Source organism: Oryctolagus cuniculus, chromosome 13 (assembly GCF_964237555.1).
Source record: "Oryctolagus cuniculus chromosome 13, mOryCun1.1, whole genome shotgun sequence".
Classification (NCBI taxonomy): Eukaryota; Metazoa; Chordata; class Mammalia; order Lagomorpha; family Leporidae; genus Oryctolagus; species Oryctolagus cuniculus.
This window is the reverse complement of record NC_091444.1, coordinates 96,239,332-96,260,091: the sequence shown is the minus strand read 5'-3', so window position 1 is coordinate 96,260,091 and position 20,760 is coordinate 96,239,332. Positions and strand designations below refer to the sequence as shown.

The window sequence follows — 20,760 nt, the reverse complement described above, 5'->3', positions numbered from 1 at the left end:
CTGGCTTCGGATTGGCACAGCTCCGGCTGTTGCGGCCAATTGGGGAGTGAACCGTCGGCTGGAAGGCCTCTCTCTCATTCTCTGCCTCTCCTCTCTCTGTGTAACTCTGACTTTCAAATAAACAAATAAACCACAAAAAAGAACTAAACCCAGAGCTACCAGAAGTAATATAGAGAAGAGATAAAATCCAGGATAGAAAAATGATAGAGAAAAATCAGTGTAATAAGTTGATTCTTTGAAGAGACTAACAAAAGTGACTAACATTTAGATGGAATAGCAAAAAGACTCAAATTACTAAAATGAAGTTGCGAACATTACTGATTCTACAGAAATATATGACTATAAGAGAGTATTATGGAAAGTACACTACAAGTTGGATAACCTAGATAAAATGAATAAATTGTTGGGAACACAAACCTACCAAGACTGAATCATGAAGAAGTGAAAAATCAGAATAGATCTATTATAGTTGAGGGTATTGAATTGGTAATCAAACCTCCCCCTCAAACCCAACAAAGAATGGAAGGAAACTACTGCAATGTAACAAAGGCTACATATGAAAAATCCCCAGCCAACATAATACTCAGTGATGAAAAACAAAGCTTTTTCTCTAAGACCAGGAATAGTACAAGGGTGCCACTCTTCCCTCTCTTGGCCAACATATTATTGGAAGACTTAGCGAGAGTATTAAGAAAAAGAAAAGGCATCTAGGGGCTGGCACTGCGGCTTAGTGGGTAAAGCCACAGCCTGCAGGGCCGGCATCCCATATGGGTGCTGGTTCGAGTCCCGGCTGCTCCACTTCCAATCCAGCTCTCTGCTATGGCCTGGGAAAGCAGTGAAGATGGCCCAAGTCCTTGGGCCCCTGCACCTGTGTGGAGACCTGGAAGAAGCTCTTAGCTCCTGGCTTCAGATTGGCACAGCTCCAGCTGTTGTCACCATTTGGGGGGTGAACCAGAAGGTGGAAGGCTTCTCTCGCTCTCGCTGCCTCTCATTCTCTCTCTGCGTAACTGTGCCTTTGAATAAATAAATCTTTTTAAAAAAAGCATCCAAAGTGGAAAGGAAGGAGTCAAATTATCTTAGGAGGATATGTAGAAACTGTTAAAGAACACACACATAAACACACTGAAAACAACTGTTAAACAATTTCAGCAAAATTGCAGGGTACAATATCAACATGTAAAAGACAGTTTTATTTCTATACAGTAACAATGACCAATCGAAAAAGGAAGTAAGAAAACATGCACATTTGCAACAGCATCAAAAAACATCCCAGAAGGTGAAAAACTTGTGCTCTGAAAATTACAAGACATTGATAAAAGAAATAAAAAATCAACTTTTGTTCATGAATTTAAAGATTTAATGTTGTTAAAAATATTCATACTACTTGAAATGGCCTATAAATTCAGGACAATCATTATAAAATCCCAAATTCAAAAATTAATATGGTGGGGCCAGCACCATGGCACAGTAGGTTAATACTCTGCCTGTGGCACTGGCATCCCAGATGGACACCACTTCTAGTCCCAGCTCCTCCACTTCCAATCCAGCTCTCTGCTATGGCCTAGGAAAGCAGTGGAAGATGGCCCAAGTCCTTGGGCCCCTGCACCCACGTGGGAGACCCGGAAGAAGCTCCTGGCTTCTGGCATCAAATCGGCACAGCTCCGGGCATTATGGCCATTTGGAGAGTGAACCAACAGAAGGAAGACCTGTCTCTCCCTCTCACTGTCTGTATCTCTACCTCTCAAAACAAAATCTTTAAAAAAATTCATATGCATCTCAAGGGATCCCAAACACTCAAAATGACCTTGAAGATTGATGTTGGAGGACTCACACTTCCTGATTTCAAAAAATGCTACCCAGGATGCATTTAGCCTAGCAGTTAAGGTACCCAAGTCCCTCTTTGGAGCACTTGGGTTTGATACTTGGTTCAGGCTACCCACTCCCAACTTCCTGCTAATACAGTCCCTGGGAGGCAGTGGTGACAGCTCAAGTAATTGGGCTCCTTCCATCCGTGTGGGAGACCTGTATTGACTTCCTGATTCTCAGTCTTAGCCTGACCCACCACTTGCTCTTCTGTAGCTTCTGTAGATTTCCTTTGTTTAAAAAAACGGCTTAGTGTCTACTAGTATGCAGAGCTGGGTTTTGAGGGCATGAAAAATTCCTTAGATGGTTTTCTCTTGTTTTGGCCTTCATATACATTGTATATATGGGAGATTTATAAGAAAGTACGCCCATGACTTTATCATGTATCACTTGGGAACCCTTTCTCCCAGACTGTGGCTGCAGTGAAGGGAGAAGCAGTTGAAATAAAAACCCACCTCCCTGGCTGAGTTCCTGCTTAACCTTGAGTGAATCATTTTATGTCACCTTCAAAGATAAAGGTCTATACTGGTGGTAACTTCTGCAGCGTTCTCTCCTCTGACGGGGTCTTAGTTTAACTTGAGTACTTTGATGTTTTCTTCAGACCACACCTTTTAGTCAAGATAAAGCAAGGACCAGCAGATGATTTGTCTGAGCGGCTTTTCTCAATCACCATTTTCAGGACTTAGTGTACTCTGGTGAAGTCGTGCTGTGTAAGCGCACTGCCCAGAAGTGAGCCTTGCTTTGGAGAGTCCGTTTGATGCAGTGCATGGAAAGTATACCGTCTTGTCAATTCCAGGTCTTCATGATGCTTAAAGGATATTTTTGGGGAATCGTTACCTGTTCCGACTTCCCACCAGTCAGGATGGTAGTTAACAGTGGGCTGCTCTGGAAAGTGTATCTGGCCAGATGTCTCCTTGACACATCCCTCATGCTCCACCACCACCAGCTTTAGTGGCGCCAGGGACAGTCAGAGGATTTGGAAGGTCTGACTTTGGAAAGTTTGCAAGTAGAGAATGAAAACATGGAAAAATTGATGTCTGTAGAGCAATGATGATTTGTAGGAGAATACTCACCTGTGTGGAATTCAATAAGACTTATCCCTCTCTGTGCCTCCTTTTATTTTTTTCTGTGCATGTTTACTTTTGTGTTTTAAGAAGTGCCTTCAGTCATATGCAAAACTTAGAGGGACGAAAGATTCTAGCTCTACCCAATATCAGCTAGCAGAGGAGTATTTGCCTCTGGCATATGAGGAAGAGAATTGGGAGATTGCAGATTGGCACCAGCAGCACATAGAGAACCAGGAAGAAAGGGAAAAACAAGTCATAACAAACTGAGAGTAACCAGAAGACAGACAGACACACTCAACTTTTCTAAGGATCAGAGTTATCAGAATTTGTTGAATCAAAACATTTCTGAAATCTAGAATATACAATGTGCAATCCAATTTTTTGTCTGCATGTCTTTTATATATTTTAGCTCAAATGTTGACAGGTTAATTAGAAATTTTCTTATTTTGGACTCCCGGGACAGTGATGAATTTTATATTTGTGTCATGACTAAGCATCAAATTAATAAAGAACATTACTGAAAGGATTATAATTTAAATACTAGAGTCCACACACTTACCACTTAACCATAATGAATTCTATATAGCCCTTTACAGCTGTGAATGGAAGCATAGAACTGACAGAGGAGAGTCTTGGATTGCATTAAAAAGAAAATTAGATGTGATTGAAAAGAAGCTAACTCAGAATGAAACAGAAAGCTGAAAATCAAAAAGAAATAAAAGGATGCATCTGGAAACTATCAGCAGAAAATAAAGCAGCAATGATAATGTTAGATGAAATAGAATTCAAGGGAGAAGAGTGTATTGGATATTACTGGATTAAATTAAAATGATAATTAAAAATAATATAGGAATGAATGCAGTATTATTTTTTAAAAGATTTGTTCACTTTATTTTTTTATGATAGGTAGAGTTACAGACAGTGAGAGACAGAGAGACAGAGAGAAAGGTCTTCCTTCCATTGGCTCACCCCCCCAATGACCACTATGGCCGGAGCTACGCTGATCTGAAGCCAGGAGCCAGCACTTCTTCCTGGTCACCCATGTGGGTTCAGGTGCCCAAGCACTTGGGCCATCCTCCACTGCCTTCCCGGGCCACAGCAGAGAGCTGGACTGGAAGAGGAACAACCAGGAATAGAACCTGGTGCTCATATGGGATTCCAGTGCTGCAGGTGGAGGATTAGCCAAGTGAGCCACGGCGCCGGCCCCTATTCACTTTATTTGAAAGGCAGAGTAACAGAGAGGGACTGACAAAAAGAAAAAGATCTTCCATCTGCTGGTTTACTCCCCAAATGGCTGCAGTAGGCAAGCCTGGGCCATGCCAAAGCTAGGAGCCCAGAATGCCATCAGGGTCTCCCACATAGGTGGCAGGGACCCAAGTACTTGGGCCATCATCTGCTGCCTCTGCATTTGCATTTACAGGGAACTCAGCTGGAAGTGGAGTGACCAGGACTCAAACAAGTAATTATTCTCTAGATATTTGATGATATGTCTACATAAAAGAAGGTAATCAACAACCATGTTATATTTATTTCTCTTCAAAACTAGTTCACGGACAAAATACAAATGTTAAATATGGCTTAAAAATAACTATTATTAACCGTTATTGGGGCTGGCAATGTGGCATAGTGGGTTAAGTCGCCGCCTGCAGTACCAGCATCCCACATGGGTGCCAGTTTGTGTCTCGGCTGCTCCACTTCTGATCCAGCTCTCTGCTATAACCTGGGAAAGCAGTAGAAGATGGCCCAAGTCCTTGGGCCCCTGCAGCCATGTGGGAGACCTGGAAGAAGCTCCTGGCTCCTGGCTTCCGATCAGCGCAGCTCTGGCTGTTGCGCCCATCTGGGGAGTGAACCATTGGATGGAAGACCTCTCTCTCTCTCTCTCTCTGCCTGTCCTTATAACTGCCTTTCAAATAAATAAATAAATAAATAAATAAGTCTTTTAAAAAACATTTTATATGGGGGTCCTTCAAAATGTTTGTGGAAAATGGAATTAAAAGATAGATCTAGGGGCTGGTGTTGTGGCATAGCTGGTTAAGCTGCTGTCTGATACTGGCATCCCATATGAGTGTTGGTTTGCATCACAGCCACTCCACTTCTCGTCCAGCTCCCTATAACGTGCCTGAGAATGCAGTAGAGGACAACTCAAGAGATTGGGCCCCTGCACCCATGTGGGAGACCCAGATGAAGCTTCTGGCTCCTGGCCCAGCCCAGGCTGTTGCAGCCATGTGGGGAGTGAATCAGTGGATGGAAGACACACTCTCTCTTTCTCCCTCCTTTCCTCCCTCCATCCCTCTCTTGCCTCTGTATCTCTGCCTTTCAAATAAAAAAATAAATCTTTAAAAAAAGATAAATATATTGCGTAGTAAAAATATTTGAAAACTGCACAGATGAGAGGTCTTTAGAAGGTTCATGGAAAACATGTTTTATAAAAAAAACTATGCATGTTTTTGAAACTGTTTTGCACCAAAATAAACTTCTTTTAATTCCTTTTAATCTAAGTTCTTTTTATGTGGTCTCCCACCATTTTCAAATTGGTTGGTTGATCATGTTATTTCTTGATTTCTATATGATTATATGATGACCAAAATATATTATGTGCAATTTTAGAATCTGAAAATTGGAAATTTTTGCAATTACAAGTGAATTACTTAGTTGATTAAGAATGTCTCACTTTAACAAAGGCGTCAAAGTAGAGTAACTCAAACAAAATATAATGTGACATGCACCTGCAAGGAGAATATAGTTGTGTGAACCTGCTTACCAGTCTCACACATTGTTTTTCTTTGCAGAGTAAGTGACAGTGGTGGACAACAGGGATGATAATAGAAAATCTAGTCATTATCGGAGTGCAGAATCTTTTTCTAAAAAAAAATTATGTATTTATTTGAAAGTTCGAGTTATCAGAGGAGAGAAGGAAAGAGAGAGAGAGAGACTGATTTGCCATCTACTGGTTTCCTAGTCCACTCCCTAAATGGTTGTAATGGCCAGGGCTGGGCCAGGCTGAAACCAGGAGCCAAGAGCTTCTTCCGGGTCTGCCATGTGAGTGGCTGTGGCCCACATACTGGAGACATCCTCTACGATGGCTTCTTTTCCCAGACATCAGCATTTAGCTGGATCAGAAGTGGAGCAGCCAGGGCATGAACTAGTGTCCATTTGGGATTCCAGCGTCGCGGGCAGCTTTACCTTTATGCCACAATGCTGGCTCCTAGTGCAGAATCTTGACTGATGTGTCTTACTGAAAGAGATAATATGGGAACTGCCACTGTATCTGACCTAATGAAAAAATAGGGAGAGAGGTAGCAAATAGAGGCCGGCGCTATGGTGCAGCATGTTAATGCCCTGGCCTGAAGTGCTGGCATCCCATATGGGCACTGGTTTGAGACCCAGTTGCTCCACTTCTGATCCTGCTCTCTGCTGTGGCCTGGGAAAGCAGTAGAACATGGCCCAAGTCCTTGGGCGCCTGCACCCACGTGGGAGACCAGGAAGAAGCTCCTGGCTCCTGGCTTTGGATCTGCGCAGCTCTGGCCATTGCGGCCATCTGGGGAGTGAACCATTGGATGGAAGATCTCTCTCTCTCTCTCTCTCTCCCTCCCACTTCTCTCTCTGTGTAACTCTGACTTGCAAATAAATAAATAAATCTTAAAAAAAAATAAAGGTAGCAAATAGTAAAGACTTTGTCTTTACAAGAGCCTTTTAGACAATAAAGCGCAGGATATATGAGGGTATTTCAAAAGGTTGGGGAAATTGAATGAGAATATAAGTCGTCTTGAAACACAAAAAAATTTGAAATGCATACATATGCACATGGGCTTTAAAAAGCTTGTGAAAAATGTATATTTGGGAAAACTATGCATGGACTCAATACTTTTCACACCAAATAAATTTACCTTTTAATTTCATTTTACCAAAGATAGGAACACATTGCATCAAATAGCTACATGCACCACCATTTTTATAGCAGCACTGTTCACAATAGCCAAAGTTTGGAATCACCCAAGATCTCCATCATCAGATGAATGGATAAAGGAAATTTGGTGTATATATACACCATGGAATATTACTCAGCTATAAAAAAAGAATGAAATTCTACCATTTGCAGCAAAATGCATGCAACTGGAGGACATCAGATTGAATGAAATAAGCTGTACACAGATAGACAAATACCATATATTCTCCCTTGTATGTATGTGGGAGCTGAAATTTAAAAAAGAAATAAAAAGAAAATATTTATGGTGTATTTCCTAAAATCAAGTGCATTTTCTTACAAAATCAGACCATAATGATTCATGTTAGGAAATTGATGTTTATGCAGTAATATTATCAACTGAGTTTATTTATATTTTATAATTGTTTCAACTGTGTTCTTTAAAACAAAAGAAAACTCTAGATCACATATTGTAATCACTGTCAGGTCTCTGTGCTTTGCCTTTGTCTGTAATGTTAGTTTTTTTTTTTTTTAATGATATTGGCCTTTTAAAGTATGAACCAATTATTTTGTAAATGCTTCCAATTTGGATTTACTTAAATTTTTTCTCATCACTACATGCAGGTTGTGGAGTTTTTTGGTATTATTTAAAAATATATTTATTTATTTATTTATTTTGAAAGAGTTACACAGGGAGAGAAGGAGAGACAAAGAGAGAGAGAGAGAAAGAGAGAGGGGGAGAGACGTCTTCTATCTGCTGGTTCACTCCCCAATTGGCCGCAAGGGCCGGAGCTGCACCGATCCAAAGCCAGGAGCTAGGAGCTTCTTCTGGGGCGCCCACGTGGGTGCAGGAGCCCAAGGGCTTGGGCCATCTTCCGCTGCTTTCCCAGGCCGTAACAGAGAACTGGATGGGAAGTGGAGCAGCTGGGCCTCAAACCGGCACCCATATGGGATTCCGGCACTTCAGACAGCGGCTTTACCCACTCCGTCACAGCGCTGCCCCAGTATTATTTTTAAGAAAGACTTCAGAAATATTGCATCTTCTCAGTGTATTGTATGAGGAGCCACTTGAGTTGATTTGCGTGCATTGATCATGTGACAATGGTGATGGTACTCTGCTTTTCCACTGTAAAGTTCCTACTTTAACTTTTTTATGTTTATCCTTATAGGCTTATATGTAGAATTAGGTACACATTGTAGATATATATGCATTCTTTTATACTCTCAGGCTTTTTATATATACCCTTACAGGTTAAGTATAGAAATAGAGATACATATTGTAGACATATGTATGTATTTAAGTACTATTCTGCTTTTTTTTTTTTATCATCTCAGGCTTTTGTCTTTATACCTGAAGTTCAGAAATACATTATAGAACTATTTAGGTCTTGTTACTTTTTGCCTGATGCTTGGTACTAGGTGAATTGTTACAATTTGAAAATTTTCTTATTGATGGAACATTTTAGGCTGTGTGTGTGTATATGTGTGTGTATACATATATATATATATATATATATATATTTTATTTGTTTATTTGAAAGTCAGAGTTACAGAGAGAGAGAGAGAGAGAGAGAGAGGTCTTCCATCCGCTGGTTCACTCCCCAGTTGCAACAGCCAGAGCTGTGCTTTTCTTAAGCCAGGAGCCAGGAATTTCTCCCAGGTCTCCCACATGGGTGCAGGGGCCCAAGGACTTGGGCCATCTTCTACTGCTTTCCCAGGCCATAGCAGAGAGCTGGATTGGAAGTGGAGCAGCCGGGACTTGAACCAGCACCCATATGGGATGCTGGCCCTGCAGGCAGCAGCTTTACCTGATATGCCACAGCACCAGCCCCAGGCTATATATATTTTAAAGATGCCTCTCTCCTATTCTTTCTGGTTTCTATGAGTTTACTGCTTTTGTTTGCCAGAATGCCAAGGTGTCTAATTTTATTGTTACCCTCTGTCCTTTCTAGGATGTGGTGTGAGAGAGAGTATTCACAGCTAGAAAGTCTTTCTCTTCCCTTTGCCATTATGATATTTCTCCAGTTCCCTCCTAGTGGTAGCCATGCCAGTGAGCAGAGGATCTGAAGTGGAGTCTACTTCTGCAGTGTTAAGTGGAAAGACAAATGCACTGATTATGGTCTTTGAATCTGTAAATATTCTAACTATCCCCAAGAGAGAATGCTTTTGCTCCCAAGGACAAAATGCCCTCAAGGGTGCTGCTATATAACACAATGTTATATAAACAATAGTTATATAAACACTGGCGTTTCAGTTCAGCCCCAACTGATCAAAGATGACAGGCTAATGAAGACTTCCAGGTTCCAGTGAATTCTGCAGGAGACAGCTTTTGTGTTTCAACTTTGCAACAGGACAAAGGCAAGAACAAAGAGAAGACTGGCAGTCTGTGCCAGAATTCATCCACCATAACTGGGTCAAATCCATGGTGAAACTCCACTGTGAATTCATTATTGGAATCATGACCTCAAGACTCCCTGGTAAGGAGCTCTCAAAGAGGTAGTATACAATGTGCACTTGATTTTGGTTATTTTTAAGAAAATGACCTAAGACATTTATAGACAGCAAATAATTTAACATGTGATGAAATAGAAGTAGTTTTCTCATTAGTTAAGATTTATTTAGAAAACTCAAATAATTACATTTTTTCTTGGTTAAACTTTCTGCTGATTCAAGGTTTTGAATATTTTCTATAATAAGATGATGAGTATCAGATGTTGTGAAATGGACAGTAACATTTTAGTAAATGTATTATGAGGACCTTTTAATAAAAAAAAATTGTCGGGCCGGTGCCGTGGCGCAGTAGGTTAATCCTCTGCCTATGGCACCAGCATCCCATATGGGCACTGGTTCGTGTCCTGTCTGCTCCAGTTCTAATCCAGCTCTCTGCTATAGCCTGGGAAGGCAGTGGAGGATGGTCCAAGTCCTTGGGCCCCTGTACCCTCATGGGAGACCCGGAAGAGGCACCTGGCTCCTGGCTTCAGATCGGCTCAGCTCGGGCCACTGCAGCCATCTGGGGAGTGAACCAACGGAAGGAAGACCTTTCTCTCTGTCTCTCCCTCTCACTGTAACTCAAATAAATAAATAAAAATCTTTAAAAAAATAAATAAAAAATTTGTGTCTTACTCCATGTTGAAGGAAACAAAACCATTTTATTTTTAAACTTTTAAAATTGGTACAGAGATGTCCATCTTTAAGTCAGTGCTGGCTAATGTAAATACTAAACAGGACAACCTTAACTATTTGTTTTAACTTACAGCATGATAAATAGCATCTTTGTGAAACTTTTCTGCCAATTAAAACTAACAAACATTGGCTTATATTTCATGTACATCTTCCTCACGTAGCGTACATTACTAAAGGGAGAAATTCTCCCAGAACAAATGACCAAAGCACTAGGCAGAGAGGTCACATGAAAGCCTATTGTCTTTATGGAAGCTGCTGTCTACAACTAGAATTGCCAGGGACTACTACGGGGTGGGGGGGTGGGGGTGGGGGAGAAGCTAGAGAGAATGTTTTACATGGAAAATGCTATTCTATAAAGAGCATTGCAAAAATTCAAGACATCGAGAAAAATAAGTGAGCACTTAAGTAAAATTCTTTTTTTAAAAAAATTTATTTATTTATTTGAAAGTCAGAGTTACACAGACAGAGAAGGAGAGGCAGAGAGAAAGAGAACTCTTCCATCTGCTATTTCACTCGCCAATTGGCTGCAATGGCTGGAGCTGGGCTGATCCAAAGCCAGGAGCCAGGAGCTTCTTCCCAGTCTCCCACATGGATGCAGGGGCCCAAGGACTTGAGTCATCTTCTTTTTATTTATTTATTTATTTTTTTGACAGGCAGAGTGAACAGTGAGAGAGACAGAGAGAAAGGTCTTCCTTTGCCATTGGTTCATCCTCCAATGGCCTCCACGGCCGCATGCGGCCGGCGCACCGCACTGATCTGAAGGCAGGAGCCAGGTGCTTCTCCTGGTCTCCCATGGGGTGCAGGGCCCAAGCACTTGGGCCATCCTCCACTGCACTCCCTGGCCACAGCAGAGAGCTGTCCTGGAAGAGGGGCAACCGGGACAGAATCCAGCGCCCTGACCGGGACTAGAACCCGGTGTGCCGGTGCTGCAAGGCGGAGGATTAGCCTAGTGAGCCACGGCACTGGCTTGAGTCATCTTCTACTGCTTTCCCAGGCCATAGCAGAGAGCTGGATGAGAAGTAGAGCAGCCAGGACACAATCCGGTGCCCATATGGGATGCTGGCACTGCAGGTGGCAGCTTTACCTGCTACACCTCAGCGCCGGCCCCAAAATTCTTTAAATCAAACTTTAAGGATTTCACTACTCATTTTATGTAAGCACATCATGATCTGCACATACACATTTTAATCATGAGTTTGGACCCGTTACATTGAACACCACATCTTTTTTTTTTTTTTTTTTTTTGACAGGCAGAGTGGACAGTGAAAGAGAGAGACAGAGAGAAAGGTCTTCCTTTGCCGTTGGTTCACCCTCCAATGGCCGCCGTGGCCAGCGTGCTGAGGGTGGCGCACGGCACTGATCCGATGGCAGGAGCCAGGTGCTTCTCCTGGTCTCCCATGCGGGTGCAGGGCCCAAGCACTTGGGCCATCCTCCACTGCCCTCCCTGGCCACAGCAGAGAGCTGGCCTGGAAGAGGGGCAACCGGGACAGAATCCAGCGCCCTGACTGGGACTAGAACCTGGTGTGCCGGCGCCACAAGGTGGAGGATTAGCCTAGTGAGCTGCGGCGCTGGCGAACACCACATCTTTTCAACACGCATGTGTTTTGTCGGCCTTCATATAAACAAAGACATGGTGCACATGATGCCACCACTTGAACAGAAGGCTCTCTGCGATGGTTCCGTCCATGCGGTTACCTTCTCTTGTCCCAGGGCCATCCTGTCCAGGAGTTCCGGAAGCTCACTCCAGTTCATATAGTGGTAGCTTTTGACTTCCCGTGGGACCTGGGTTCCCTCTGAGGTTTTTCCTCACAGAGGGTAGCCAATCTCATGTTCTCCCTAAATGCTGTCTGAAGTACACTGGTGGTAGATTCGCATCATAAAAATGATATCCTTTGTGGAAATCTGTGACAAAGTTGAGCCAGTATTAATTCGATCTGAGAGAAAAGATTAAATATAGAAAACAATTCATTCTTTTTTTTTTTCACTCAAAAAAATATGCCATGCACCCAACTGACTGTCACATACTTTCTAAGTTTTAATGAAGCACTGGGTTGATCATCATGAAGAGGTCACAGTTCTTGATCTCGATCACTACACTCTTTGAATACACTTTTTTTAAAAAAGATTTATTTATTTATTTGAAAGTCAGAGTTACACATAGAGAGAAGGAGGGGCAGAGAGAGAGACATTGTCCATCCTCTGGTTCACTCCCCAATTGGCCACAACGGCTGGAGCTGCGCCAATCTGGAGCCAGGAGCCAGGAGCCTCCTCCAGGTCTCTCTTGTAGGTGCAGAGGCCCCAGCACTTGGGCCATCTTCCACTGCTTTCCCAGGCCACAGCAGAGAGCTGGATCGGAAGTGGAGCAGCCAACACTCAAACCTGCACCCATATGGGATGCTGGCACGGCAGGCGGTGGCTTTACCCACTATGCCACAGCTCCAACCCCTCACTCTACGTTTTTTAAGGAAACAGCATGTGAGAAAGCTAAAGAAAATTCTGTGGAGCTTTTACACATTGGTTTCATCAAGAACACTTTCCTTTAGAATAGTGGTAAGAGACGCTATTCCTTTATAAGGTAATGATTTATTTCATGGACAGTCCTGAGAATCAGGCTTGTCGCTGTTCTACAAGAAGGCTGTTGGTTACAGGAAGTAGATACCCTGTTGTCCACTGTTCACTGCTCAATTAATAGTAATCAAATGAAATGAATACATAGCATCATTTGCATGCTGGAACTAAAAGTACATACTTGAGATGCGTCAACATATCAGAAAACTCATTTACTTTTATGTTTATGTGCCATAGGTGGGTACCTGGTCCTGTGGAGTTCTCAGTTCATCCTGCAGACATCTCCTGGCTGCTGCTTTAATTCCCCTGGTGTCTTTTTCTTCCAGTTCTTCTGGATTATATAATAGGTGACCAGAGCAAGAGTCAGTAAAATATTCTTGAAATAATGAGCAATTATTGTAAGTAATACATTACTGCTTAGTAAAAAACAGGTAATCTTTGTTCTAGACATCACTTAATGGCTAAAACATTTAATTCAGAGTTATCGCTTCATTACCAATTCTTTTCAATTCTTAAATATTGTTCACATTAGACTCCCAGTTTTCTTTTAGATCTGCAAGATAATTTCAAAGTCCCTATACCTGTATTTCTAAGACCAGTAAGTTCCCAATTCTTTGAATTAATTCCAGGTATAATTAGCAAGAATTTAACGTCCTTCCAGTTTCTGTTGGAGACTTCCCAAAGAGGGCTTTTTCAAGACTGCCCTTTTCCTGTCTCTAAAACACAAGCAAAGCCAGAAGTCTATGGCCCTTGGATGTCAACTGAGTAAGGTCACCAGGAAAACTGAACGTAGTGTCATATCTCTGTTGTACCCAGAGTTGGTTTTACATATTGAACAGGACACTGAAATGTGTGTGCAACATTCCTCAGTGTTGTCGCTCCCCCTCTTCGTGGAGGAGCAACACAGGACCCTGCGCTGTTCTTTCGTCTGCTCGGCCCTCCCCGGGTTTGCTGCTGGTTCTTCCCGGGTTGGCTACTATCCCTTCCACCTCCGTGGAAGGGCAGTTCCCCCTGGCCACATTCCCCACTTCCGCAGGGGAGCGGCACACCGCCGGCCGGCTCTCTGGGGGCTGCACGGGTTCCCTTAGATGTTCCCCATAGATGTTCCTGGTGCATGCCGTTTCTCTCCTCCTTTATAGTCCTCCTCCGCCAATCCCAACTCGGCTGCCCACACGCCGAGTACGCTGCTCTCCAATCAGGAGCAAGTCCTACAGTTAATTGGTTGAACTGGAGGCAGCTGTGCGGAAGCTGTTTACTTCTCTCCCAACGCCATATTGTGGGAGAGCAGATGCATAGAATAAGTCCCAATTCGAGTAACTTAGTCTAGTCCGGATTGCTCCCCACAGATCCCCCTTTCTTTTTATTTTTTAGCGTTGATACGCGCCTGTCTTCGGTGTCCCGCGGCACACACTCTGCTCTACTTGCTAGAGTTGCCACAGGCTCTTACAAGTCCTATCAATCAGGAAAACCGAATCCGGGTCCTCTCTTCGCCATTGTGAGGAGGTTTTTAGGCGCTGATGCGTGCCTGTGTTCGGTGCCCTGCAGCGCATGCTCTGCTCTGCTAGAACTGCCTGCAGGTGTTTACAAAACCTATCAGGCAAACCGAATCCAAGCCTTCTCATTGCCGTATTGTGGGGGAGACTTATTAGTGTTGGTTCGTGCCTATCTTCGGTGACCTGCAGCTCATACTCTGGTCGAGCTTTGCTGGCGCTTACCGCCTTAAATCAGGCAGACCGAATCCAAGCCTCCTAATTGTTGCATTGTGGGGAAGCTTTACTGATGTTAATTCGTGCCTGTCTTCGGTGACCTGCGGCTAGCCGCCCAGGTGCTCATCGCCTCACTAATCGGGCAGACCGAATTCAAGCCTTCTAATTGGCATGTTGAGGGGAGGCCTTATTTTTCTCTATTTCTCTATCTCCGGGCATTCCTACCTCTCCCATTTCACTTCTATCTTCCAGCATTCCCATTTCTCTTTTACTTCACTTCCAAACTTCTGTTTCTCTTATCCCCGCAGCTTCCCGGCACCTCGCCGCTTCAGCCCGCGCGCCTCTCTCATCTGCGCAGCTTCCCGGCTTTGCGCGGCTCGGCTTCGCGCGCTCCGCGGTCTCCACGCTTAACCCTTTCGCGTCTGAACCACGGCCTACGCCAGCCCCGTTCCCTATCTATTCACGCCCCGTGCTCTCTCTGCACGCGGCGGCTTCCGCGAGTAACACAGCGTAGCTTGCGTCTCCGCCACTAGGATTCAATCTAAGTTCCCCGGGCTAGCCTGGCGAATTCAACCCAGCGTACGTCTCCGCCCCACGGTTTGGCTTCCCGTCCTTTGCTCCCCGGGCTAATCAGACGGATCCCAATCTGGCTTACGTCTCAGCTTCTGGTTTCAACTTTTCGCCCCCCATTCCCGGGCTAACTTGAGAATCCCAAAGTGGCTTTCGTATCCGCCTCGGCCTGCCCCCCGCGGCTTCAATTTCCCTAACACTTTTCTCTACCCGGTATGTTTCCCCAAGCTTTCCTCCAACGATATTCCTCCCTCATTTCTCCTGGCCTCTCCCCACAGTCCGCGTCCGAGTCTGTTTGTTCTAGCTTTCACTTTCGCTTTCGACCTTAGAGATTTCTCCCAGCTTCCCCCCATAGTCCGTATCTGAGTCTATGCCTAGGCTTTCAACAGCTTCTTCCGGCACCCTTTTCGTCCGGCTTTTCCCTAGGCTGTTTGCTAATCTCTCTCTCCGGTATTTTCCCAGTTCTTCCCGTTTCTTCCCTCCTAAGTTTGCTAATCCGTCCTAGGTTTCCTATCCGTCCTAGGTTTCCTATCCGAGTCAGGTTTCCTATCCGAGTCACGGCACCATTATGTCGCTCCCCCTCTTCGTGGAGGAGCAACACAGGACCCTGCGCTGTTCTTTCGTCTGCTCGGCCCTCCCCGGGTTTGCTGCTGGTTCTTCCCGGGTTGGCTACTATCCCTTCCACCTCCGTGGAAGGGCAGTTCCCCCTGGCCACATTCCCCACTTCCGCAGGGGAGCGGCACACCGCCGGCCGGCTCTCTGGGGGCTGCACGGGTTCCCTTAGATGTTCCCCATAGATGTTCCCGGTGCATGCCGTTTCTCTCCTCCTTTATAGTCCTCCTCCGCCAATCCCAACTCGGCTGCCCACACGCCGAGTACGCTGCTCTCCAATCAGGAGCAAGTCCTACAGTTAATTGGTTGAACTGGAGGCAGCTGTGCGGAAGCTGTTTACTTCTCTCCCAACGCCATATTGTGGGAGAGCAGATGCATAGAATAAGTCCCAATTCGAGTAACTTAGTCTAGTCCGGATTGCTCCCCACAAGTGTTAGGTAACACAGGTGAAGTAAACCAGGGTGGAAATGGTCCCTTTCTTCCCTCTGACTCTCACATGCAGCTAAGGGTGCTGCACCGCCCACAGCAGGTGACCCTTCCTGGGTATTCATTTGATGCAGGTAGTGAACTAGTAGATACTCAGTGCCTTGGTTATTCACAGAAACACCCTGAGTTGGGTAGTGTCATATCTCTCCATTGTGTAAGCAAGAACACTAGCAAGTAGAGTGAGTAAATCGTACCAGGCAACACAGGTCTAAGATTTAGGCCTGGCCCACATGCAGCCTGTTGCTTTGACCCCATTGCATTTACTCTTGTCACTGCCCAGGCCATCGAAGGAGCAGGGGCACAAAGTGACTTGTCAGGCCCTGGGGTTTGGGTTTGTTGTGACAATGGATGTGCTAAAAGGGCTCACAATGAAGTAATCAGAATTTCCTAAGCTCCCTTCAAAGCATTACAAATGCAGCAGCAGCCTATATGCCCTCGGTCTTGTTCTCAAATGCATCTTGTCAGACACCCCCTTCAGAGCATTTGCCAGATGCAAGGAAGAGCTGATGGGACAGATTCTGAACACAGAGGAGAGGCTCCCTCCACCTCACCCTTCTCGATGTTTCCGTTCAGGTGGCAGTCCTTCTTTGTTTCGGCTCCAATGACCCGATCGTGCTGGTCAGTAACGATGCACATCTCCTCCAACTCTTTTGTCTGGGAGCCCATCTAGGTGGGCCATGCTTACCTGGGACATGCCTGCAAAACGGGTTAGTGAAGAAGGAGTATTATTATCCACCATTCTCATAAATTAAAAATATAAGAGAAGATTAGCCAAATCTGTCCTATATCAACAAGGCAATTTTCACAAATTGGCAGTGGGATATTTTTATGTGAGAAAGACTAATAGTTTCATATATACTGTCAAGAAATTGAAAGTAGAGGACATGTTCTCATTCTGTCTTTTATTATTTGTTGTTGATCAATAAATCCCTATAAATAATACCCATACTAGAGGACTTTGAAAGTCTCTGACACTGAAAAATTGGCTAGTCGTAAAAAATGAGTCACAGTAGGTTGATGTCTCTGGAGAAATGATAAAGTGTAAGAGAAAACTCATTTGTATGGATGTCAACAATACTTAACACTCTGTCTCCTTTTATTTATTTTTTTTCTGTTTATGATTAGCTTTACCCTTAGAAGTAAGTCCGTAGGAATGTATTCAGAACTATACAGCTCTTCCTTCTCTTATTCTCACTCTTTATTTTTTATTGGGATCTATTTTCAATTGACTTTATACACATACAATTAATTCTATGGTACATAAAGAGTTCAACCAATGGTATTAAGAAGGAAAAAAAAAACTGTTCCTTGAAAATTAAGACAAGGGCTGTTCAAGTCATCGCTTCTCATAGTATCAATTTCACTTCTAAAGGTTTCCTTTTTAGGTGCTCTGTTATCACAAATCAGGGAGAAAATATGGTATTTTTCCCTTTGGGACTGGCTTATTTCACTAAGTATGATGTTTTCCAGATGCATCCATTTTGTTACAAATGACCAGATTTCATTTTATTTTTTTTACCACTGTGTGGTAACCCATAGAGTACATATCCCATAATTTCTTTATTTTTTTAAAGATTGATTTTTATTTATGTGAAAGAATTACAGAGAGAGGTAGAGACAGAGAGAGAGGTCTTCCATCCGCTGGTTTACTCCCCAGTTGGCCACAATGGCCAGAGCTGTACTGATCCAAAGCCAGGAGCCAGGAGCTTCCTCCGGGTCTCCCACGTGAGTGCAGGGGCCCAAGGACTTGGGCCATCTTCTACTGCTTTCCCAGGCCATAGCAGAGAGCTGGATTGGAAGTGGAGCAGCCAGGACTCGAACTGGTGCCTACATGGGATGCTGGCACTTCAGGCCAGGGCGTTAACCGGCTGTGCTACATAGCCGGCCCCTCCATAATTTCTTTATCCAGTCTTCAGTTGATGAGCATTTAGGTTGATTCCATGTCTTAGCTATTGTGAATTGAGCTGCAATAAACATGGAGGTGCAGATAACTCTTTTATTTGCTGATTTTATTTCCCTTTGGTAAATTCCCAGAAGTGGGATGACTGGGTGGTATGGTAGGAGTATATTCAGATTTCTGAGATATCTCCAAACTGATTTCCATAGTGGTTTTCCAGTTTGCATTCCCACCAACAGTGGATTAGGGTGCCTTTTCCCCCACATCCTTGCTGGCATTTGTTGTTTGTTGACTTCTGTATGAAAACCATTCTAATGGGGGTGAGGTGAAACCTCATTGTGGTTTTCATTTGCATTCCCCTGACAGCTAGTGATCCTGAGCATTTTTTCAAATGTCTGTTGGCCATTTGGATTTCCTCTTTTGAAAAATGTCTGTTTAAGTCCTTTGCCCATTTCTTAACTGGGTTGTTTGTTTTGTTGTTGCGGAATTTCTTGATCTTTTATATATTCTGGTTATTATCTTTTATCAGCTGCATGCAGTAATTTCTCCCAATCTGTCAGTTGCCTCTTCACTTTGCTGAGTGTTTCTTTTGCAGTACAGAAGCTTCTCAATTTGATATAATCCCATTGTTGATTGTGACTTTGATTGCCTGTGCCTCTGGAGTCTTTTTCAAGAACTCTTTGCCTGTGCCAATGTCTTGCAGGGTTTTCCCAATGATCTCTAATAATTTGATTGTATCAGGTCATAGATTTAGGTCTTTAATCCATTTTGAATGGATTTTGGTGTAAGGTGAAAGGTAGGGGTACTGTGTCATACTTCTGCATGTGGAAATCCAGTTTTCCCAGCACCATTTTTTTTTCATTTGACAGATAGAGTTAGACAGTTAGAGAGAGAGAGACAGAGAGAAAGGTCTTTCTTTCATTGGTTCACCCCCCCTAAATGGCTGCTATGGCTGCTGCTGCGCCAATCTGAAGCCAGGAGCCAGGTGCTTCTTCCGGGTCTCCCACGTGGGTACAGGCGCCCAAGCACTTGGGCCATCCTCCACTGCCTTCCCGGGCCACAGCAGAGAGCTGGACTGGAAGAGGAGCAGCCAGGACTAGAACCGGCCCCCATATGGGATGCTGGCACTGCAGATGGAGGATTAGCCAAGTAAGCCACGGCGCAGGCCCCTCCTAGCACCCTTGGTTGAAGAGACTGTCCTTGTTCAAGGGATTGGTTTTAGCTATTTGGTCAAATATAAGTTGGTTGTAGATGCTTGGATTGATTTCTGATGTTTCTATTCTGTTCCATTGGTCTATCTATCCGTTTTTGTACCATTACCAGGATGTTTTGATTATATCTGCCTTGTAGTGTGGCTTGAAATTTGGTATTATGATGCCTCCGGCTTTGTTTTTGTTGTATAAGATTGCTTTAGCTATTTGAGGTCTCTTGTGTTTCCAAATTAATTTCCCCCAAGATCTGAGAAGAATGTCTTTGGTATTTTGATTGTTATTGCAATTAATCTGTAAATTACTTTCAGAATGATGGACATTTTTATGATATTAATTCTTCCAATCCATGAATATGGAAGTTTTTCCCCTTTTTTGTATCTTCTTCTATTTCTTTCTTTAATGTTCTGTTAGTTTCATCGTAGAGATCTTTGACATCCTTGGTTAAATATATTCCAAGGTATTTGAATTTTTTTGTAGGTATTATGATTGTGATTGATCTTAGAAGTTCATTCTCAGCCATGGCATTGTCTTTGTGTACAAAGGCTGTTTATTTTTGTGTGTTGATTTTATAAGCTGTAACTTTACCAAACTCTTCTTAGAAGAGTTCCAATAGTTTCTTGGTGGAGTCATGGTTATAATAGCAATCGAATGGAAAAATGACCACTTCACCCATGTATTTTAAATTTTAAAGCAATCACAGAGCACTCAAACTACAGTCGTATAACACTCTTAATCATGGGCTTCACAAAGGTATAAGACAAACTTTTACAAAACTGTATTTGTGCCAATACAGATACACACAGACAGTTAATTCTTTTTTCTTTCTTTTGTTGTTTTTAAAATTTTAGTTTTCACATAAGGTAGCATTCAGTTTTTGTCTTTCTGTGTCTGGCTAATTTCAATCAACATGATGTCTTCTAGTTGTGTCTATTTTGCTGCAAATAGTTGAGTTTTATTCTTTTTTTTTTTAAAGAAATTTATTTTATTTATTTGAGAGGCAGTCTTACAGGGACATGTAGAGACAGAGAAAGAGGTCTTTGATCTGCTGGTTCACTACCCAAATGGCCACAACAGCTGGAACTGAGCTGATCTAAAGCCAAGAGCCAGGAGCTTCTTTCGGGTTTCCTATGTGGGTGCAGGGACCCAAGGACATGGCCATCCTCTACTGCTTTCCCAGGCACATTACCCCAAGATGGCCCATCAAGCATGAAAGAAGAATTATATAATTTGCATTTAATTTTGATTTATTTTAAAGAAAATGATCAAATACCTTTACAAATAGCAAAAGACTAAATACACACTGGAATAAAAGTAGTTGTTTTATTAATCAAGATTTATTTAGAAAGTCAATGAATTAAAAGAAGTCTTGGGAGAACTTTCTGTTGATTCAAGATTTTACATATTTTTGGAGGCCAGCGCGGTGGCATAGCAGTTAAGGCCGCTGTCTGCGGTGTTGGCATCCCATATGGGTGCTGGTTCAAGTCATGGCTGCTGCGCTTCTGATCTAGCTCTCTGCTATGGCCTGCGAAAGCAGTAGACGATGGCCCAAGGTCTTGGGCCCCTGCACCCATGTGAGAGACCGAGAAGAGGCTCTTGGCTCCTAGCTTCAGATCATCCCAGCTCCAGTCCTTGTGGCCAACTGGGGAGTAAACCAGTGGATGGAAGACCTGTC

At 43.5% G+C, this 20,760-nt stretch overlaps 1 protein-coding gene and 1 long non-coding RNA gene across 14 annotated transcripts in view; both read left to right on the top strand.

Moving 5' to 3' along the window:
- Nucleotides 1-16,680, top strand: part of LOC100343001 (GTP-binding protein 4) — a 37,959-nt gene extending 21,279 nt beyond the window's left edge. The window contains exons 12-14 of one of the 4 annotated variants that reach the window (XR_011381674.1): nucleotides 9,207-9,332; nucleotides 12,844-12,953; nucleotides 16,554-16,680. Coding sequence is in view for 3 of the 4 variants with exons in the window: in XM_070055944.1 (XP_069912045.1) it covers nucleotides 9,207-9,284 (78 nt within the window). In the remaining variant the exon portion in view is untranslated. Of the gene's footprint in view, nucleotides 1-9,206; nucleotides 9,333-9,756; nucleotides 9,905-12,843; nucleotides 13,047-16,553 lie in introns of those variants that run through there. The other 3 variants (XM_070055944.1, XM_070055943.1, XM_070055945.1) reach the window with 3 other exon arrangements.
- Nucleotides 16,559-20,760, top strand: part of LOC103352172 (uncharacterized) — a 33,278-nt gene continuing 29,076 nt past the window's right edge. For all 10 annotated transcript variants that reach the window (XR_011381685.1, XR_011381675.1, XR_011381676.1 and 7 more), the window contains exon 1: nucleotides 16,559-16,687. This is a non-coding gene — a long non-coding RNA (uncharacterized lncRNA). The remainder of the gene's footprint in view (nucleotides 16,688-20,760) is intronic.